Source organism: Callionymus lyra, chromosome 4 (genome assembly GCF_982586985.1).
Source record: "Callionymus lyra chromosome 4, fCalLyr1.hap1.1, whole genome shotgun sequence".
Taxonomy (NCBI): domain Eukaryota; kingdom Metazoa; phylum Chordata; class Actinopteri; order Syngnathiformes; family Callionymidae; genus Callionymus; species Callionymus lyra.
In genome coordinates, this window is record NC_141821.1 from 21305443 (window position 1) to 21321991 (window position 16549).

Here is a 16549-nt window from a genome sequence, read left to right on the forward strand (position 1 = left end):
TCGTGATGCTCTTAAACTGCATCTGCATTTTCAAGAGTTGTCTATAAAGAATCTAATCCGATAGCCCCACACGCAGCAGATATTAGGACTGCTGGGACACGAGCGATTAGAAATGAGAGGGTAAACAAGGATACTGAACGAAAACTCAACACTGAGCATTTTTTGGAAGAATTTAGTAAATTGAGTTGGATCAGTTCCCAGTGTGGGGTGGATTAAAGTCTCATTGCCGTCCAAGTTAAATTGTACATGAAATAAAAATAACAGTCGCAATACAAGATCATCTCCAGGGCCCAACTTTAACAGATCGAAGTTCTGTTGCCTTTGCTTCATGTAATGCCATTGGGGACAAATTGAAATTTGTCGGAAGATTTCCCAAATTATTCATCGTCCTGAATCCCAATTTCTACTTTTCTGAGTGTTTTTTAAGATAGTGTATATTTTTGTTCACCTTAACCTAACTGAAGCTGGTACAACAACTGGGTTAACAAACAAACATAAAAAAAAATTTGCAAGCTGTATTCAAATATGTGCATGTGTTAAAAAGGTGATGTATTATATATATATATACTGTATATATATAATAAAAGACAAAATGTATATTGACAGGTACACTATTGATATAGGAAACAAATAACATAAGTAATAACATAATCAAATAGTTATAGGTAATAACGAAGACATCGATGTACAGTGATTAATAACATAAAATCATGAATTATGAGTCACCAAGGAGAATATTTTTTGTTCATTGATAAAGAAAAGTCGTATAAATAGGGTCAAAAGTGATTTTGCTTCTTTTCAACCTCCAGAATCTTTTAGACAATCGTGTATGGTGTTAGGTAGGTAACTGACAAATCTAGATTGAAATAAATATATACATAAAAAAGATGTACTTTAGGACTGGGATCATTTTTTTCCCCCACTAAACTCAACTGGTCCTATAAGAGCAAAGTTTCATATCAGTACGCTAATAAAAACAAGATGTTACATAATAGCAGCAGCTTTTTACTTGTTATTTGTATGGAAAGAAGTTTGTATATAGTGAGTCTAAAGTTATCTAAACCCCCAATTTTAAACTATCATTCAACATACATTTGTTTTATTTGTTGAATGACATTTGACCTCTCTACATGAATTTACATTTGACACCAGAAGTTTAAAACCGATGTATAAAGTCACCTTGGGGTCAAAATCTTTAGCATGGGTTGTTGACAATGTTAGCTACTGGTAGTTTAAATTTGGTTGTGAATGTGATCTGAAATTATCCCCCTTCATTATTTCATCTCCACCAAAGTGGAATTGGTGCACCAAAAATTTGCACCAAATTCTCGTCCTTGATCAAGTAGGAGCTTCACTTTCATATTTTTGCCTGCAAGAGTCGCATTTGCTGTGTATCATTTCAATAAAATTTGGCCGATGCTTCGTCATCTTCAAGTAAAAGCCTTTGTTAGATCTTTGTCTATTCTAATAAACAGTGTTTGCTTCACCACTTTCTTACTCGTCGACATGTTTATAAAAGGCTCTATGAATATTATCTATCTGCCTGCTTTGGCATCAGCCTACAAGCTTAAACTGACACAGGTGTTGCTTAAAAGTGTCTGGCGTCATCTCAAACACAAGCTGCACCAAAATAGCTCCTGCTGAAACAGCCTGGAGTCGGCAGTCCTCTGACTCTTGGCAGGTAGCTCTTTCAACTTCCTGAACACGACTCAGAATCTCGTATATGTACCTGTGATGAAGGAGACCGACTCCTCCATTATCCTCACTGAGCCTTCTTTGTGTGTTATGCAACAGTAAGTGAGCAGTGCCAGTAACCATTTTAGAATCCTCATTTAAATCACCGCTCTGGTGAAAACTCAAATGTCAAAGTCAGCTGTGGTCAGAGCGAGTTTCAAAATATTCTGGCGACGGACCCGTAATTAAAGTGATAGTTAAGCCAAAATTCAAACTTCCCTTATTTTCTACTCACACTCATGTCGACTAAGGGTTGTATATTTTCAGAGTAATCTGTTCCTTTAAGAGTTATAGACAAAAATATTTGTCTATTTTCACGTAGTGACTGGAGCTCAGTTGTCTTCATCTTTATCTTCGTCCAAAAAGACACTTAAAAACATCTAAATACCTCCATCATCGTCTCTAACTTCCACCTTGTACTGAAGCCTGAAAATAATCCCATTCCTTTGGTCGACATGAGTGCCAGTAGAAAACGAGTGACGTTTGAATTTTTGCTGAACTAACCCTTTAAGGTTTCCTTCTCACCTGAAACAGACACTATTTGTCTCTTCTGGCAGTTAGCAAACAATCCTAAAGATTAAAAGATGACGTGTCTCGGGTCAAAAGATAGCCTCAGGAAGAAGACGCCCATGATTCATGTGCATTAGTCGGGTCAACTTGTGTATAACGGAGACGACATGCGACAGTTTGACCGGGCTTGACGGTGTCGAAGTAACACTGAACACATAAGACAGGTTTAAGGGTGAATTCTTTAACTCGTAGACAATGACCTCATGTTCACTTGAACTATTTTGGTTGTTATACATGAACACGATCTGGCGAAACAAGCGTCTTAAAACAATAGATTGTATCTACTTTTTATGAGTCACACTGTGGAGTCGTCTAGTAAAACATGGTCTGTGTTTCACTCTGAATATTAAACTAGAAATAATGATTTCCCCCGTCAGACATAGCAGTGCTTTGTTTAGGTTCAAATTGAGCTTTTGCTACAGAGTTTCTGAAGAAAAGTTATGCGTGCCCTTCATGAATTATTCCAGCAAGAATTTTCCACTTTACTGAAGCCTGGAAGAGAATGCACACTTGCATGCGTCTATTGCACACTTTCAGCCCATTATCCAACTTTTGATGTAATTGTTGTGACTTTGTCTCTCTACCTTGAATTACCCCAAATATATTTAACCACAATTATTCATTCACATACTCAAATCAAATTGGACTGTGGATGAAAAATGCATAGGCTAAATAGAGAAATGGGCAAATGCAGATGGTATAGTTATTTTGTTCCTTATTTAACACTTTATAATGTTCAAGTGGGAGGCCTTCATTGGCCGTCTTTGCCACTCAGTGAGAAAAAAGAGGACCACATGTCCTTTCCAAGAATGGACATTGGAGAACATTATCTTGGTAAAACAGCCATTGGATTTTTTTCCAATAATCATGTTTGGCATTTGACATCACAGTTAGCAACCATATCTCCCCTACAGCTAAGCATCACCCCCTTTAATAATGTAACTTCAGAACAGCCATTAATACATATGCAGTGGTGGACGTTGGTCATCATGACCCGGAGACAACACAAGAGATAACAAAAATACATTCGTTTTCAGGGCTCTCGGTCACCCTGACTTGTGATTCATTTTCATTCTTGAATTCAAGTTTAGTTCAATATCTTCCATTTTGTCTCACAGTACAAAAACATGTTCCTTCTTTCTGCATCAGTTTTTGAAAAGGGATGTTTAATATTTAACAATTTCACGCCAGAAAATTACTCTGGAACGGCATCTTGAACATCACGTTTTGCCTCAAGGAAGCCAGCTTTCCAAGGCACTAAAAATACTTTTGCATTTATTTTTAACTCAATCAGTTCTATATATTTCAGGAAACATGGAATAAGCTGGTCAGTTTTAGAATCTACAAACAAGAGTTTTGCTTGATGCGTGTTCTCTTCGTTCAACATAAGTGAGGGAGTATGTGCAGGAAACCTGTCCAGGGAGCCGCTTACCTTTTACCCATATGTAGATTAGGTGTCATTTTGCTTCAGCTTTAAGTCAATGACTCTCCTTCATGTGGTGCACGTTCTACTTTTTTTTAAAAGCTTGCAGCGTTCAGTAGACGCATAATGATGTTGTCGAGTCCAGCCTGGGTACTTTGTAAATGATAGTGTCGCCAGCATAAGTGTATTCACAGACCTTACCACTGCATAAATGTTTGTTAAATCAGGCCAAATGCACTTTAATGTAACAACCGATACCTTACCACACTTATATTCATCGTACGACTCGCACTTCAATATCTCAACAAGTGTGATTGTAAGAATTCTATACATTGGAAATCCTCAGCCATTCTGCATGAGTCTATGCAGAAGACTTTGAAGCTAAGGGTTGGCCGTCTTTACCCAGTTTGAAGAGGATTGGCAACTGGAACAATGCAGAATGAAACGTATGCATTCCTTTAAGCCCCTGGGCGGTGCAAAGCTCTCTAGCTGTATCCTTATTTACATGCAGCAGCTGTCCTGCAGAGCCCATTGTGCTGTACGGAAACAGTCCAAATGCACTTCATTATTATTCCACACATTTAGATGATAATTGTGAATATATATATGCATAATCCTAAAAGCCCCGGGCCGTTGCTGTGACAACATGCGTGTCACATTCTCAATATTTCCGAAGCTCCCCTGATGATGGGTCAAAAATGATGGCTCAAAACAAACACCAGTTCCCGCTGCAGATTCTCTTCATTGTTCAACTTTGGCTCGAGTTTGCTGTTCAAATCAGTCTGATTGGTTAGGATCCTCCCCGTTAGCAATTCCATTGTCTATTGCAATTCCATTCACTCAAGATATACAAGTAAGTGCAACAAGCCATCATGGCTGTAGAATCCAAAAACACAACAATCAAAATACATTTTTGGCCTTCAATGACTCTAGTTTAGAGTGCATGGAGACATTCATAATTATTGTGCAGGTTAAAGGAAGATTATTAATATTATTATAGCACACTTTTGCAATGTTGTCACATGGCTAAGTCTCTATATCCATTTTTTCACTTTTTTTATGTTAGCCTTTACACTTCTGTTACAAACAAGCTTAAAATAGAGTTGTTTGAGTTTTTCTGGAACAATTCCTATTTTCAAGGCTTACAGACGAGCAGTACAGATGTGTTTGGAGGTTTTTAAGTGTCTTTTTAGCTGAAGAAAACCGAGCATTAGTCCCTTCATTAGCATAAAAATATTTTTTGGGGGGGAAATATCCCTTTAATCAGACAAGGATTGAGTAATTGCATTATTGTTGCTGAGCTTTGACATTGAAAGGGAACTAAAAAAAAAAAAACAGATTACAGGTTATTCTTGACCACTCCAATCCATGTCTTGCATGCTTTTGCACTTCATCCAGTAAATATCAAGTAAGATTAATTTTCACTTACCTTATGACGCAATTTTGATTTATTAAATAAATGATTAATTCATATAAATATTTCACAGAATGTGAACCTAGACCCTAATGTACTTATCTTCTTGCTGAGTTGTGCAGCGGGGCCTCACACTTCTCTTTCTACTCTGGTTAGAGCCTGTTTGTGCTGTTCTCTGAAGGGAGTAGTACACACCGTTGTAGGAAATCTTCAGTTTCTTGGCAATTTCTCGCATGGAATAGCCTTCATTGCTAAGAACAAGAATAGACTGTCGAGTTTCACATGAAAGTTCTCTTTTTCTGGCCATTTTGAGTGTTTAATCGTCCCCACAAATGTGATGCTCCAGATACTCAACTAGCTCAAAGGAAGGTCAGTTTTATAGCTTCTCTAACCAGCTAAACTGTTTTCAGCTGTGCTAACATAATTGCACAAGGGTTTTCTAATCATCAATTAGCCTCATGAGCAAACACATTGTACCATTAGAACACTGGAGTGATAGTTGCTGGAAATGGGCCTCTATACACCTATGTAGATATTGCACCAATAAACAGACATTTGCAGCTAGAATAGTCATTTACCACATTAGCAATGTATAGATTAGTTTAAACTTAGATTAGTTTAAAGCACTGTTTAAAAAAACAATGCTTTTCTTTCAAAATAAGGAAATTTCTAAGTGACCCCAAACTTTTGAACGGTAGTGTAAATAAGCTGCCATATTGGAAAATACACAAGGCTGTGAGAAGCAGTGAAACTAGAATGAATGTGGTTGACTTCAAAATGAAGAGGACTGCCGCCACATTTCACAAATACTACACAAACCATTTTGGCGTGGTTTGGAGATGTCAAGGGAAATATCGGAATGAAAAGCAACCTGACTGACCTATTGCGTTGAAAGCTGATGGTGACAGTGAAAGCATTTTCTATTTCTATTACATAAGGTCAGGGGTGGCCAACCCGGTCCTCAAAGAGCTACAGTGGGTGCAGGTTTTTGTTCCAACCTATCGAGCATTTACAGTTTAACCAATGAGTTTTCAGCTGAAACAAGCAACACCAGACTGACAGAACCGATTGCACTCCTGCTTGGTCAAAAGGTGTCCTCTTGATTGGTTGGAACAAAAACCTACACCAACTGCAGCCCTTTGTGGACCGGGTTGGCCACACCTGCATTAGCTGAAAGTTATAATGTACCCAATTGTCATGGAATATGAGATGATCTTTTAATCCTTGCAAAACAAGGCCTGTTTTTCTGGTTCTATCAGAACATCCAAAGCCTCATAGGTTTGACCTTAAGAACTGTAAACGCCTCATTTCTCTGAAAGTAATCTAAAATACGGTCCTTATTTAACCGGCTGGCTTCTTTGGTTCAGAGTGTCCAGAGGGAGAATACTGCCGCAGAGTTCTAGGTCAAGTTCAGACTTTCTTATAACGTATGTAGTGAATGGGAATTTTGTGTCATTAACAGAACACAGTTGTGTGTCTAAAGTTCAAGGTGAAATTTCTTTAGCTGCATCTGTTAGACCCTAAAAACTCTTCTAAAGAAGAAGAAAATATGCCTGGGCTTGGTGTTTTTTGTGTGTTTTGGAAATCACAAGATTAAGAGAGACTGTATTTAAGAGAATGGACTTTTTCTTCTACACTATAATGAAAAATACAATTCCGCCCTTGGAGACTTTTCCGCTGCATCACCACGGCAGATTAGTATCTGCAGACAAAAGTAGGCTTTTTTGTTTTTCCCCATTCCAGCTCTACATTTGTCTTCCTTGGGCTAAATTAATATGGTTGCCGTGAAACGAGGCCAAATTTTAGTCATTGTTTCCGAAGCACAGATGTTCCAGCGTCTAGAGCAAAGTAGCACCGGAGGCTCTTCTAAGCCGGTGAACAACAAAACTCTTCACTATCCTTGTCTGCTGAGGCGGGAAGTTATTCTGATTGGTCCTGTTGTTTAAAAAGTCTACAAGTGGATAAAAAAAATGAAAAAGAAAAAAAATCATTCAGCAAAATGCATGATGAACTCTCCGAGTCACCACTAATTTAAAGTTAGCAGCAGTGATCCACGCTTAAGGTTTACATTTTTAATAAATACACCTGTACATTTCCTGTGAGAACAGGATACTTCCTTCTCTGAGGGCAACATCATCTGGTTGCTCCGCCAGATCAGACGAATGTTTCGCGCTGAACCGGATCCCAGACCGATCTCATGGAGAACACACACAATCCTGCGCAGGTGCGAATCCTTGTTCATAGCAGATGAACTCAGGAGCAATACTTGAGGGTGTTAATGAATTTTAAGAAACCAATTAGATAAGGCAATAAATGTTCACTCAGATATACACTTTGGTAAAATTAAAATCTCTGAGATGCACCTTTAGGTGATTAGACCAAGCATAAAGTCGGTATTATTGAACAGTCTTTGGAGAGGAACGGTTGGTACAATTTCAATCTAAGAATTCACAAATCAATGAGCCTACAGACAGTTTAATTTATGACTCGCTTTGTTAAGGCTTAGTTTGTCTTTAACCACATAAGATGGATGAATATATAAACTGAAATAAGCAATTCAAGAACATAAATCTGTCTTGTCCAATTACTCTACCCAAGTCCCTCTGGTACGACTACATCTGGCCCATACTTGTATATGGACCATCAAGTCCCACAATGCATTTCAACGGTTGGATCTTGTGATATGAGCACGTTTACTATTTATCTTGATCAGTAAATGTTCTGACGTTTTACGGTCAAGTATCAAGATCAATTGAGAGATCAAGAGAGGTGAAGAAGAGAGTGCTGGCATGATCACCAACAGAGGTGATCTTTGTTTGCAAAAGGCCTGCGATTATGTATAGATAAGAGGATGAAAAAGTACAGAAATTAGACTTGGCAAAGATGAAAAGGCTTTTAGATGGAGATCAGAAATGTGAATATCAGAGGATCAGCTCATGTGGGAAATGAGGACACGACGAGCATAGACATGACTAGGAGTGTGTCTGAGTGAAGTAGGTTTATTTTGCTGGGTAGTCCCTTCAGGGGAAAACCAAAAGAAGTCAGAAGTTTTTATTAATTGCAAATTTGTTTTAGGTTTTGTTTGATTTGTTCCGCTCTGAGAGTCTGTGAGAAAATGTGACTCATCCTGCCCAGCTCTTCAAATGTCCTTTTTATCATTGATTCAGTACGAGTCATACTTATAAAATAAGATACCATAAACGTGAACGTCAACTCGAATACAGACTCCATGTTTGAGTGACGTCTCCGTAAATAATGCATCCATGGTGTGACATTACGGTTTGTTCAAAGCGTTTGTAGACCTTCCGCCTGAGTCGCAGTGAAGAATTGTGCTGGTCTTCACATAACAATGCATTATTCACCAGTTCATCTGAGGACCAGATGGTCATGGGAGGATGAGAAAAAGGAGAACGCCGCAGGCTCTGTCATCGCACTCGAATCCTCCTCTCTTCCTTCAGTACGACAAGACGCAGAGATTTCCATTTACGGTTACTCCTTTATGTCAACTCTCATTTCTTCACGTTTCCACACACTTTTTAACTTCCGAACATTTCCATTATAAAGCAGATAATTGCGCTCTGGTGAAAAATTGTTTGTGTCATCTCTCTAAAAAATACATTTCTATGTCAAATGTGTGAAGTTTATAATCTGTTATCAAGGAAAAGATTTGGTTTCTTCTGACATTTCTTTTTCCGAGATTAACTTTAAACCAGAGCCTGATGATTTATTGTAGTGATTTATTGCATCTGCCTTCACTCTTCCACCCAAGTGTCTAAGCAAACAATTGTTTAAAAGTTTTCACTCAACTGAGTGCACAGTGTTTTTCCACTATAATGGTGGTTTTAAAAATGTTCCCTTCTTTTTGGGCAGCACGTCAGGTACTGTTATAACATTATTTCATTTAAAAGTTGAAGAAAATACTGAAATAATTGTTCCTAAATTCATAATATTTTTTTTGTTTGAATACGTTTCCATGTAATAATTTTTTTTTTAAATACACACAGGTAGTAAATTGTGAAAGAAACATGTCAAAAACGTACAGAGATGTAAACATTTAAAATATGTTAAAGCATACATAGATGCATACACTAACTAATGTCAATATATACATTAACAATACGTTTCATTAAGTACAGAAATGTTAATACATATTGTATCTTCAAAAGACTGTACACTTGTTGTTAAAATATATATTTTTAAATGTGTGTCGAAAAAATTATTAAAAAAAACATAAACCAATGTAATGTATACAATTAAAATTGGTTTCGATGTTAGATATTCTCCTTATAGATATAGAAAGATTATAAAATGTGTTTTTAAACAAAATGGTTTAAAGTTATGCATAAGAACATACAAAAAAATCAAGACATTTAAAGAAACTAAAGCAATTATACATATTGTTGAGACCTGAATAGACTATACAATTAAACTACAACAAAAAGTACAAGGATCATAATAATACTTAGTGGAGGCTCAAACTCCCACACATTCTGAGGTGAATATGAACTACTGCATTGGTTCATAAATTCAAGTGTGTTGAGTCTGAACAGCTGCTTTATTGAAGTTCGAATCGTCTCCTTGAAGAGACTAACAAGACTCTGCTTGAAACAAATCCAGACTTGTCAGACTCAATTTGTGTTCAAAGAGGGCTTTGGGATACACTTATGAGAGACGAGTATGTCTGGGATGTGCCTTAGCATAAAATCCCTTCAGGTTCCTACGTCTGCATGACCATGTAACTTCAGTCCATGGTCTGACTCACACGTGCTTCTTTTTTCTATTTAAAACTCAGGAAAAATAAAGGTTATGTGACATTCTTCAGGGTCAAGATGGCCAGATGGGGTTGTTTATGTCTAGTCGTATCCCCTTGGTTAGTCTAGGATGGGAAATCCATGGGCAGTGTTCATCTAAAGAAGACTTTAACTCAGACGGCTTCAGCCTCTAAATAAGGACAAAGCTGCAGACGAGTGCCTTTCACTGCCGGGAGGCTCTTTTCTCACTGAGAAAATGAAAAAAAAAAAAAACACAGATGTCTGCACTGACTCGTGATGCACTGTTTTCTGTAGTTACTGCCACAAGATCTACACACAGTCACGGTCTTCACTGCATCATGTCAAGGGAGCAGTGACCCCTCAAAACAAGGAGCGTGTGAGAGAATCGGGGCAATGTCATCCTTCACTTGACAATTTAAAAAACACTCGAAGATACAAAGAGCTAAAACAAAACATGCTTTAAAAGGCCAAGACACATAAGACACACACAGGAGTCCCAGAAAATCATGGAAAAGCCTGCGCAAATTACAAATGTCTTAAGTCAGTAAACTCCCTCAAACACAGAGAGAGGAAGATCGTTCCAAAGCTTAGCAGCAACAGCCTGGAAGGATTTCTCTCCTCTGGTCCGGAAACGTGTTCAGGAACCATCAGTAGATTCTGATCCACAGACCTCAGAGCCCGAGCTGGGGTGTAAGGCTGGATCAGATCACTGATGTAAGGAGGAGACTGACCATGAATAGATCTGAAAGTAAGAACCAGAATTTTAAAATGGATCCTGAAAGAAACTGGAAGCCAATGAAGAGTTATAAGGATCGGAGAAATGTGAGTTCTTCTACTAGAGCGGGTCAGAATACTCGCCACAGAGTTTTGTATCAACTGCAGGCGATTGAAATGAATGTTTGTTGTGATAGAGGTGTGACATAGAAGGATGTTTCTAACAGAAAACTATTTGTGATAGTAGTAGCCCAAACCATTAGTCTTTTTTTATTTTTATTTTATTGTCATTTTAGTCATTTTAGGTTGCATTGTATTTTAAGTACAAATAATTTATCGACTTGTGTGGATAAATCAAATGCATACAAGTATCTTTTTACAGATACAGTTATTTATCACTTTGATTTATACTCACCATGTGGTCCAGGTCCTAAAGGGTAAAAGGTTGATTAGTTCCTGCCTTTATGACCTGGATGATATCATCAATGAGGTCATCGGGCGATACCATCTCTGGAGGGATGTAGCCTGTGTAGCAGTGTGAATTGTCTCTGATTTTGACATAAAGTCAAGTATTTACAGCACATTTGTGAGCCAGAGAAGATTATTTAATTCCCATGGTTTTATTAGGAAAAGATAATTTATATGGATTCTCTTCTGTTCTTCCAGTGAATAAGAGTCTTTCCTGCTGCTTGGTTGAGTCCAGGTGGATTCTGCATCCCAGCATGCAATGGGTGCAATAACTGTTCAGGAGTGTGGATAGTGTTTTTTTTAATTTACTGTTGAGTTTAATTAACTGTTTGTTTTTCTGACATTTAATGGACTCATATATTTTTGTTTCCACCATTATTTTTGGTGGAACTTTTTTCTAGAAATAAACTTCTATGTTTGGATACTTGAGTCTGCTTTAGGAGTCTGCTTCCTACACCCCTGTCACTCAGGCTAACCCTACCAAATAACTATTGAAAAAATTGCCAAGTTGCATTTTACAAATGACATACATTAATTATTGCATGACACATAAAAAAAACGACAAAAACTACCACAGGAGTCACATAAATAATTACATGACATACATGACAAACTTAATAATCACATGATACATATAGTAAAGTCAGCCTTACCTTACATTAATAATACACAACTGTGAGTAGGAATAATTAGGGTGTAAATAGTAGAAGCTGTAACTGCTTCTTTAAAATTTTAAAAACATGTTTTAGGATCAGTTATACATAGTTTGATTACAGTTTGCTGAAAAAACTATGATTGTATGTGAATAATGGTCGACGTTTTAGAGCAAAGCAAACTGCTCATTACCACATGTACATTCATTCATCTATGTAATTAGTTTCCTTTTTTAGAATTGGAAATATAATAGCAAAGAGCTCAGTGGGATGGTAGACGGCAGTAGGAATGTTTATTGTTTACTTTTGATCTGATACCGGAGGAAAATCTGTATTTTAAAGTCTTCATTTTTGGACAAACATTTTTTAACTGTTGCAGATTGTGTGTTATTATTTGTCAGTACAATTGTTTTTGATGTATTTAAGATAATGAAATTAATTTAGTAAAATGCCCCCAAAAAATGACATGTTTTTGTTTTTAGTTTAGTATATTTTAAATTCACGAGGTATAGATACTTTTTTATGAGTTGTAAAAATGAGGTGAAGACAGGTTTAAAGTAAAGCTAACAAGAATAGCGCTGCTTCAAAACTCACTTCTGTGTTTTTCCTTTCTTTACTCACTGAGTCATGTTTGGAGTTTCACACCGTTGAGCTGTGATGGATGTGAATCTGATGCTAATGTTTAATCTGAAGAAGAATGAGAACCAGGCGGCCGCCCCGTGATTCATTTTCCCAGGTCCACATCGGCCGTTATCCAACCCCATAATTGCCCACTTAAGCTTCTTTCTTAGAGAGTATTTCACACAGCATGAGTGATTGAACTCTCACGTTTGACATGATGGTGTGGAGAGAAAATATTGCCTCTCCGGAGGACAAGAAAGATGATTAAACTTTTACAACAGTGCCCTGTAACTGAGAACTTGTGAGACCTCGTTGAAGCTATTCCAGTATTGCGGATGTTGACAGATTATAAACAAGACAATCAGCCAATCAAAGCAAAGCTGTCAACGGGGATCACTTCAATCTTGACATGAAATACCGCTGTTGGTATTTGATTACTTAGTGCTCCTTAACTTAGGATCGTTAGGATACGTACAATAAACACGGTCTGGTCAATCTGCTAAGGGCAGGTCTAACGTTAGTGGAATATCCAAATGGTGGATCAGAGATTCATAATGGTCACTTAATCTAATGTCAAAGTATGAATAAAGGAAAATCATATTTTGTTGCTGCCATCTCGGGATCTGTCAGGTCCATTTTCGCTCTCATACGCTCATACGTCATAGTTAAAACCTGGCACCAAATGTTTGATGATGCATTCATTTATGCGTAACGTTAAACGATTTTTCAACTAAAACTACAGATTTTGGCCAACTTGTTTCACAAACATGTTGTTTCCCCACATCCATATGGTACTGCAACCGTATATATAAATAAGTCACTCTCAACTCATTCATCCAGTTTGGTGTGCAGGCAACTTTAAGATTCAATCCTTCAACATCAATGTCGGAACCACAGATCCTCATTGACGTATTGATCTGTTGAAGATGTTTCGTGATAACAAAACTAACATCTGACTTGTCAACACAACGCTGAAGTTTGTGTTTAAACATGTGTAACACAATGTAGTTCACAGAACGATACTACAGACGGCATCAAAGCGTGCAGAGCTTCCATTGTCCTCACACAGTCCAAAAAATAATAGCAGCAGGAGTGGTTCAAATCCCCAAAGTGTTTCTTTCTTTGTTTCTTTTCATCCTCTTATCATACATTTTCACCAGATTCATTTGCATAGTGACTGCACTTCACTTCCCCTCTGGACTCCAGGCTGTTGCCTTTCATCTGGAAGTGTCAGCAGTTCTACACACTGATAGAAGAAGAAGACAGTGTTTATTCTGGACACCAGTGATGGTCGGAGTCGGTCTGACGGATGTTGCCCGAGAGCGACTCAATAGCCAGTCGCTCTTTAGCGGCTGTGGAATGCATAAGTAATCTCGCTCTACCTCGGAAATGAGATCCGCCAACAGTCACCTTGACATCTGCTCCGAGCCCAACTCGGTTCTCTGCATTTCAGGCAGGAGGTAATAAACAAAGTTGTCTCCCGGCACATTTCATAAAGAGCAGGTCGTGAAAGGTCCTCGCTCTTTGTACGAGCATCTCGCCGCCTCGAGTCATCATGCATGTGCAGCATTTCCTGTTGTGGAAGAGGTTGGTTTGTTGTTGTTGTTCCGGAGAGAGAGAGAACGAACGTTCAGCTACGTCGTGTAAAGTGAGGTTTTCTTTCTTAACTCGTTTTTTCCTCCTTTCTCCACAGATGTACGTGACGTGCACGGTCCAGGCTAAGGGCACGCGGCTGGCCAAACCCGTCTTATCTCTGGGGCTGATGTGTCTGGCCTTCCTCACCGGACTGAACCGCGTGGCCGAATATCGGAATCACTGGTCGGACGTGATCGCCGGATACATCATCGGGACCGCCATCGCCACGTTTCTGGTGAGAAATAAGATAGTTCAACATTTGTGTCGATGAAATATATATTATTTTGACACACTGAGGATTAGTCAAGTAAAATAATTGGTTGGTCACAGACTCATCCACTCACACACACTTTCACTCACCGATGGATGTAGGCCGTAACGCAGCACCTTGACCATCAGGAGCAATCAGGGTTAAGATTCTTCTTCATGGAACCAGGGGCTCAATTTGAGCTGGGATTGAACTTGCAACCTCTTGTTCCACCGTCTGTATGGAACTCAATTAACTCTATTAAAACAGATTAAGTGAGAAATTTTATCTACGATCTTGTCCCATGACATATGTAATGTTTTGTTAAATATTCCACCAGCAACAGCAACACCTTCAATCTAGTTCATTTTTCTTCTTATTTTAATGTGTGATCCAAGAGAGGAGGAGCCTGTTGCATCGATGGAATATATATTTGAATTATTCTAATACATTCCATTCTTGACATGTTGCAGGTTGTGTGCGTCGTCCACAACTTTAAAGGAAAGTTGTTATTGAGTGATGATTCTTCGTTAGACCAGCAGCCCACCTCTGGAATCCTGGGCATGAGTCGAGTGGAGAGTCCACTGGAGAAGTACATCGCGTCCCAGGTGAGTTCATCCCCGTTAGAAAAGTATTTATTTTAATGTTAAAAAATGCTTTATTATGAGTCACCTTTGTTGTCCTGAATATCATATTCACTACAGAAGAGTTTTAATTCCCTGTTACTCAGAACCGTCTCTACTGTGCTAAAAAAAAAAACTTGAGTAGACAAATGTGTGTATTAACCAATCAGAGTCCAGATTGTATGTTGACTTTTGCAAAGAATGAAATTTCGTCAAAAAGGAGAAGAAAAACAAGCCATTTTTAGTATCTGATGGACAAAGAGACGACAGTGACCAAATAATATTTCACTTGTTTTACGAGCTTCCACTAACTTTAGACCCTGTCCAACTGTAAGGAACAGGAAATGAAAGTTTTAAAATTACGTCTCCTTTTAATTCTTAGGAGCTAATGTTAAGTTTGAAGTGTCAGAATCAACCAGCGTTGACTCACAGCACAAGATACACTCTCACAAACACACACGTCCACTCTGATCAAACACAATTATTTTGGATTTTGCTGATGAATTCTTGACATATTACTATATTAGTACTTACTTAAAAAAAATCAGGAGCTCTCTTTGAAACACCGTATTGTAGTTTTTCATAGCAATTATTTCATAGTAATATAAGAATAAATTGTGTTAATATGTGATTCAGAATAAAATATGAAGGTAATAAAAGGTTAGAGTATCTGCTAGTGTTAGTCTACTTAGCTAACAGCCTGTGACCAGATCTTTATGTGGATTAGAACATTTAAAAAAAAGTAAAACTTAACAACTTGAAACTTTCTCACTTCCTTCCTGTTCATGGAGACTCAACTGAGAACAGAAAAGTAAGTTATTAAAGTAGTAAAAGTACACAAGGTCAAAATGTCTGGTGACAAAAGCAGCATTTTACTGTGAAGACACATTGAATCTCTGTGAGTCTGTCGTGTAAAGACGATGACCGGCACCATTATGACCTTTCAAATGTAATAATAACACGCTCTGTTTAGTCGATCATTGTGCAGGATATTCATCATCAATAAACCTCAGAGGCGATGTGATGATTCATCCTGCAATACTTCATAATTCTGGGTTTTAAATGTCACATGTTCCTTTTCTCAACATAGAAAGTGAATGTCAATGGAATTTTTACCGCCTCAATAACAGCCGGAGATTGTAGCCGCCGCTTCCCCAGCATCTCCCCGTTTATTATGCTAATTTAACAATGTTTACGTCTGGGTATTTAAGTGGAACATCTCTTTCACCTTTCACTGCTCCACGTCTGACTCGGTTGACATCCCCGCAGTCATGAGAGCAATTACGCCGTCACTCTGGTTCTGACCCGGTATCTCTGCAGCTGAGAGATAATTAGCATTTAACGGTGAGGCACGGCAGCGCTCCGTAGGTGAACCTCAAACTACTTTAATACGGATTATCATTACTTCAAATGGCCCGACTCTTAATTTGTGAAACGTTGTCTGGTTTGTTGGAGCCGCGATGATGATGATGATGATGATGATGTTTGTTATGTTTAACACTTAACACACACACACATGCACACGCACACGCGCACAGGAGACAGAGGATAGCGACGACGAGTCCTTCTCCATCAAGGACCGCCTCCTGGCCTTTCTCAACTGGCTGCAGGGACTCGACTGGTTCCAGCGTCTCTCAAAGAAAAGGCAACAACAAGAGGAACTTTTGCGTCTTCT

At 38.3% G+C, this 16549-nt stretch overlaps 1 protein-coding gene across 1 annotated transcript in view; it reads left to right on the forward strand.

Annotated features, from left to right (window-relative positions):
• The window catches only part of plppr5b (phospholipid phosphatase related 5b), a 69367-nt gene that overhangs the window by 48251 nt on the left and 4567 nt on the right, over positions 1-16549 (forward strand). The window contains exons 6-7 of the mRNA XM_087789160.1: positions 14063-14239; positions 14725-14859. Coding sequence (XP_087645286.1) covers positions 14063-14239; positions 14725-14859 — 312 coding nt within the window. The remainder of the gene's footprint in view (positions 1-14062; positions 14240-14724; positions 14860-16549) is intronic.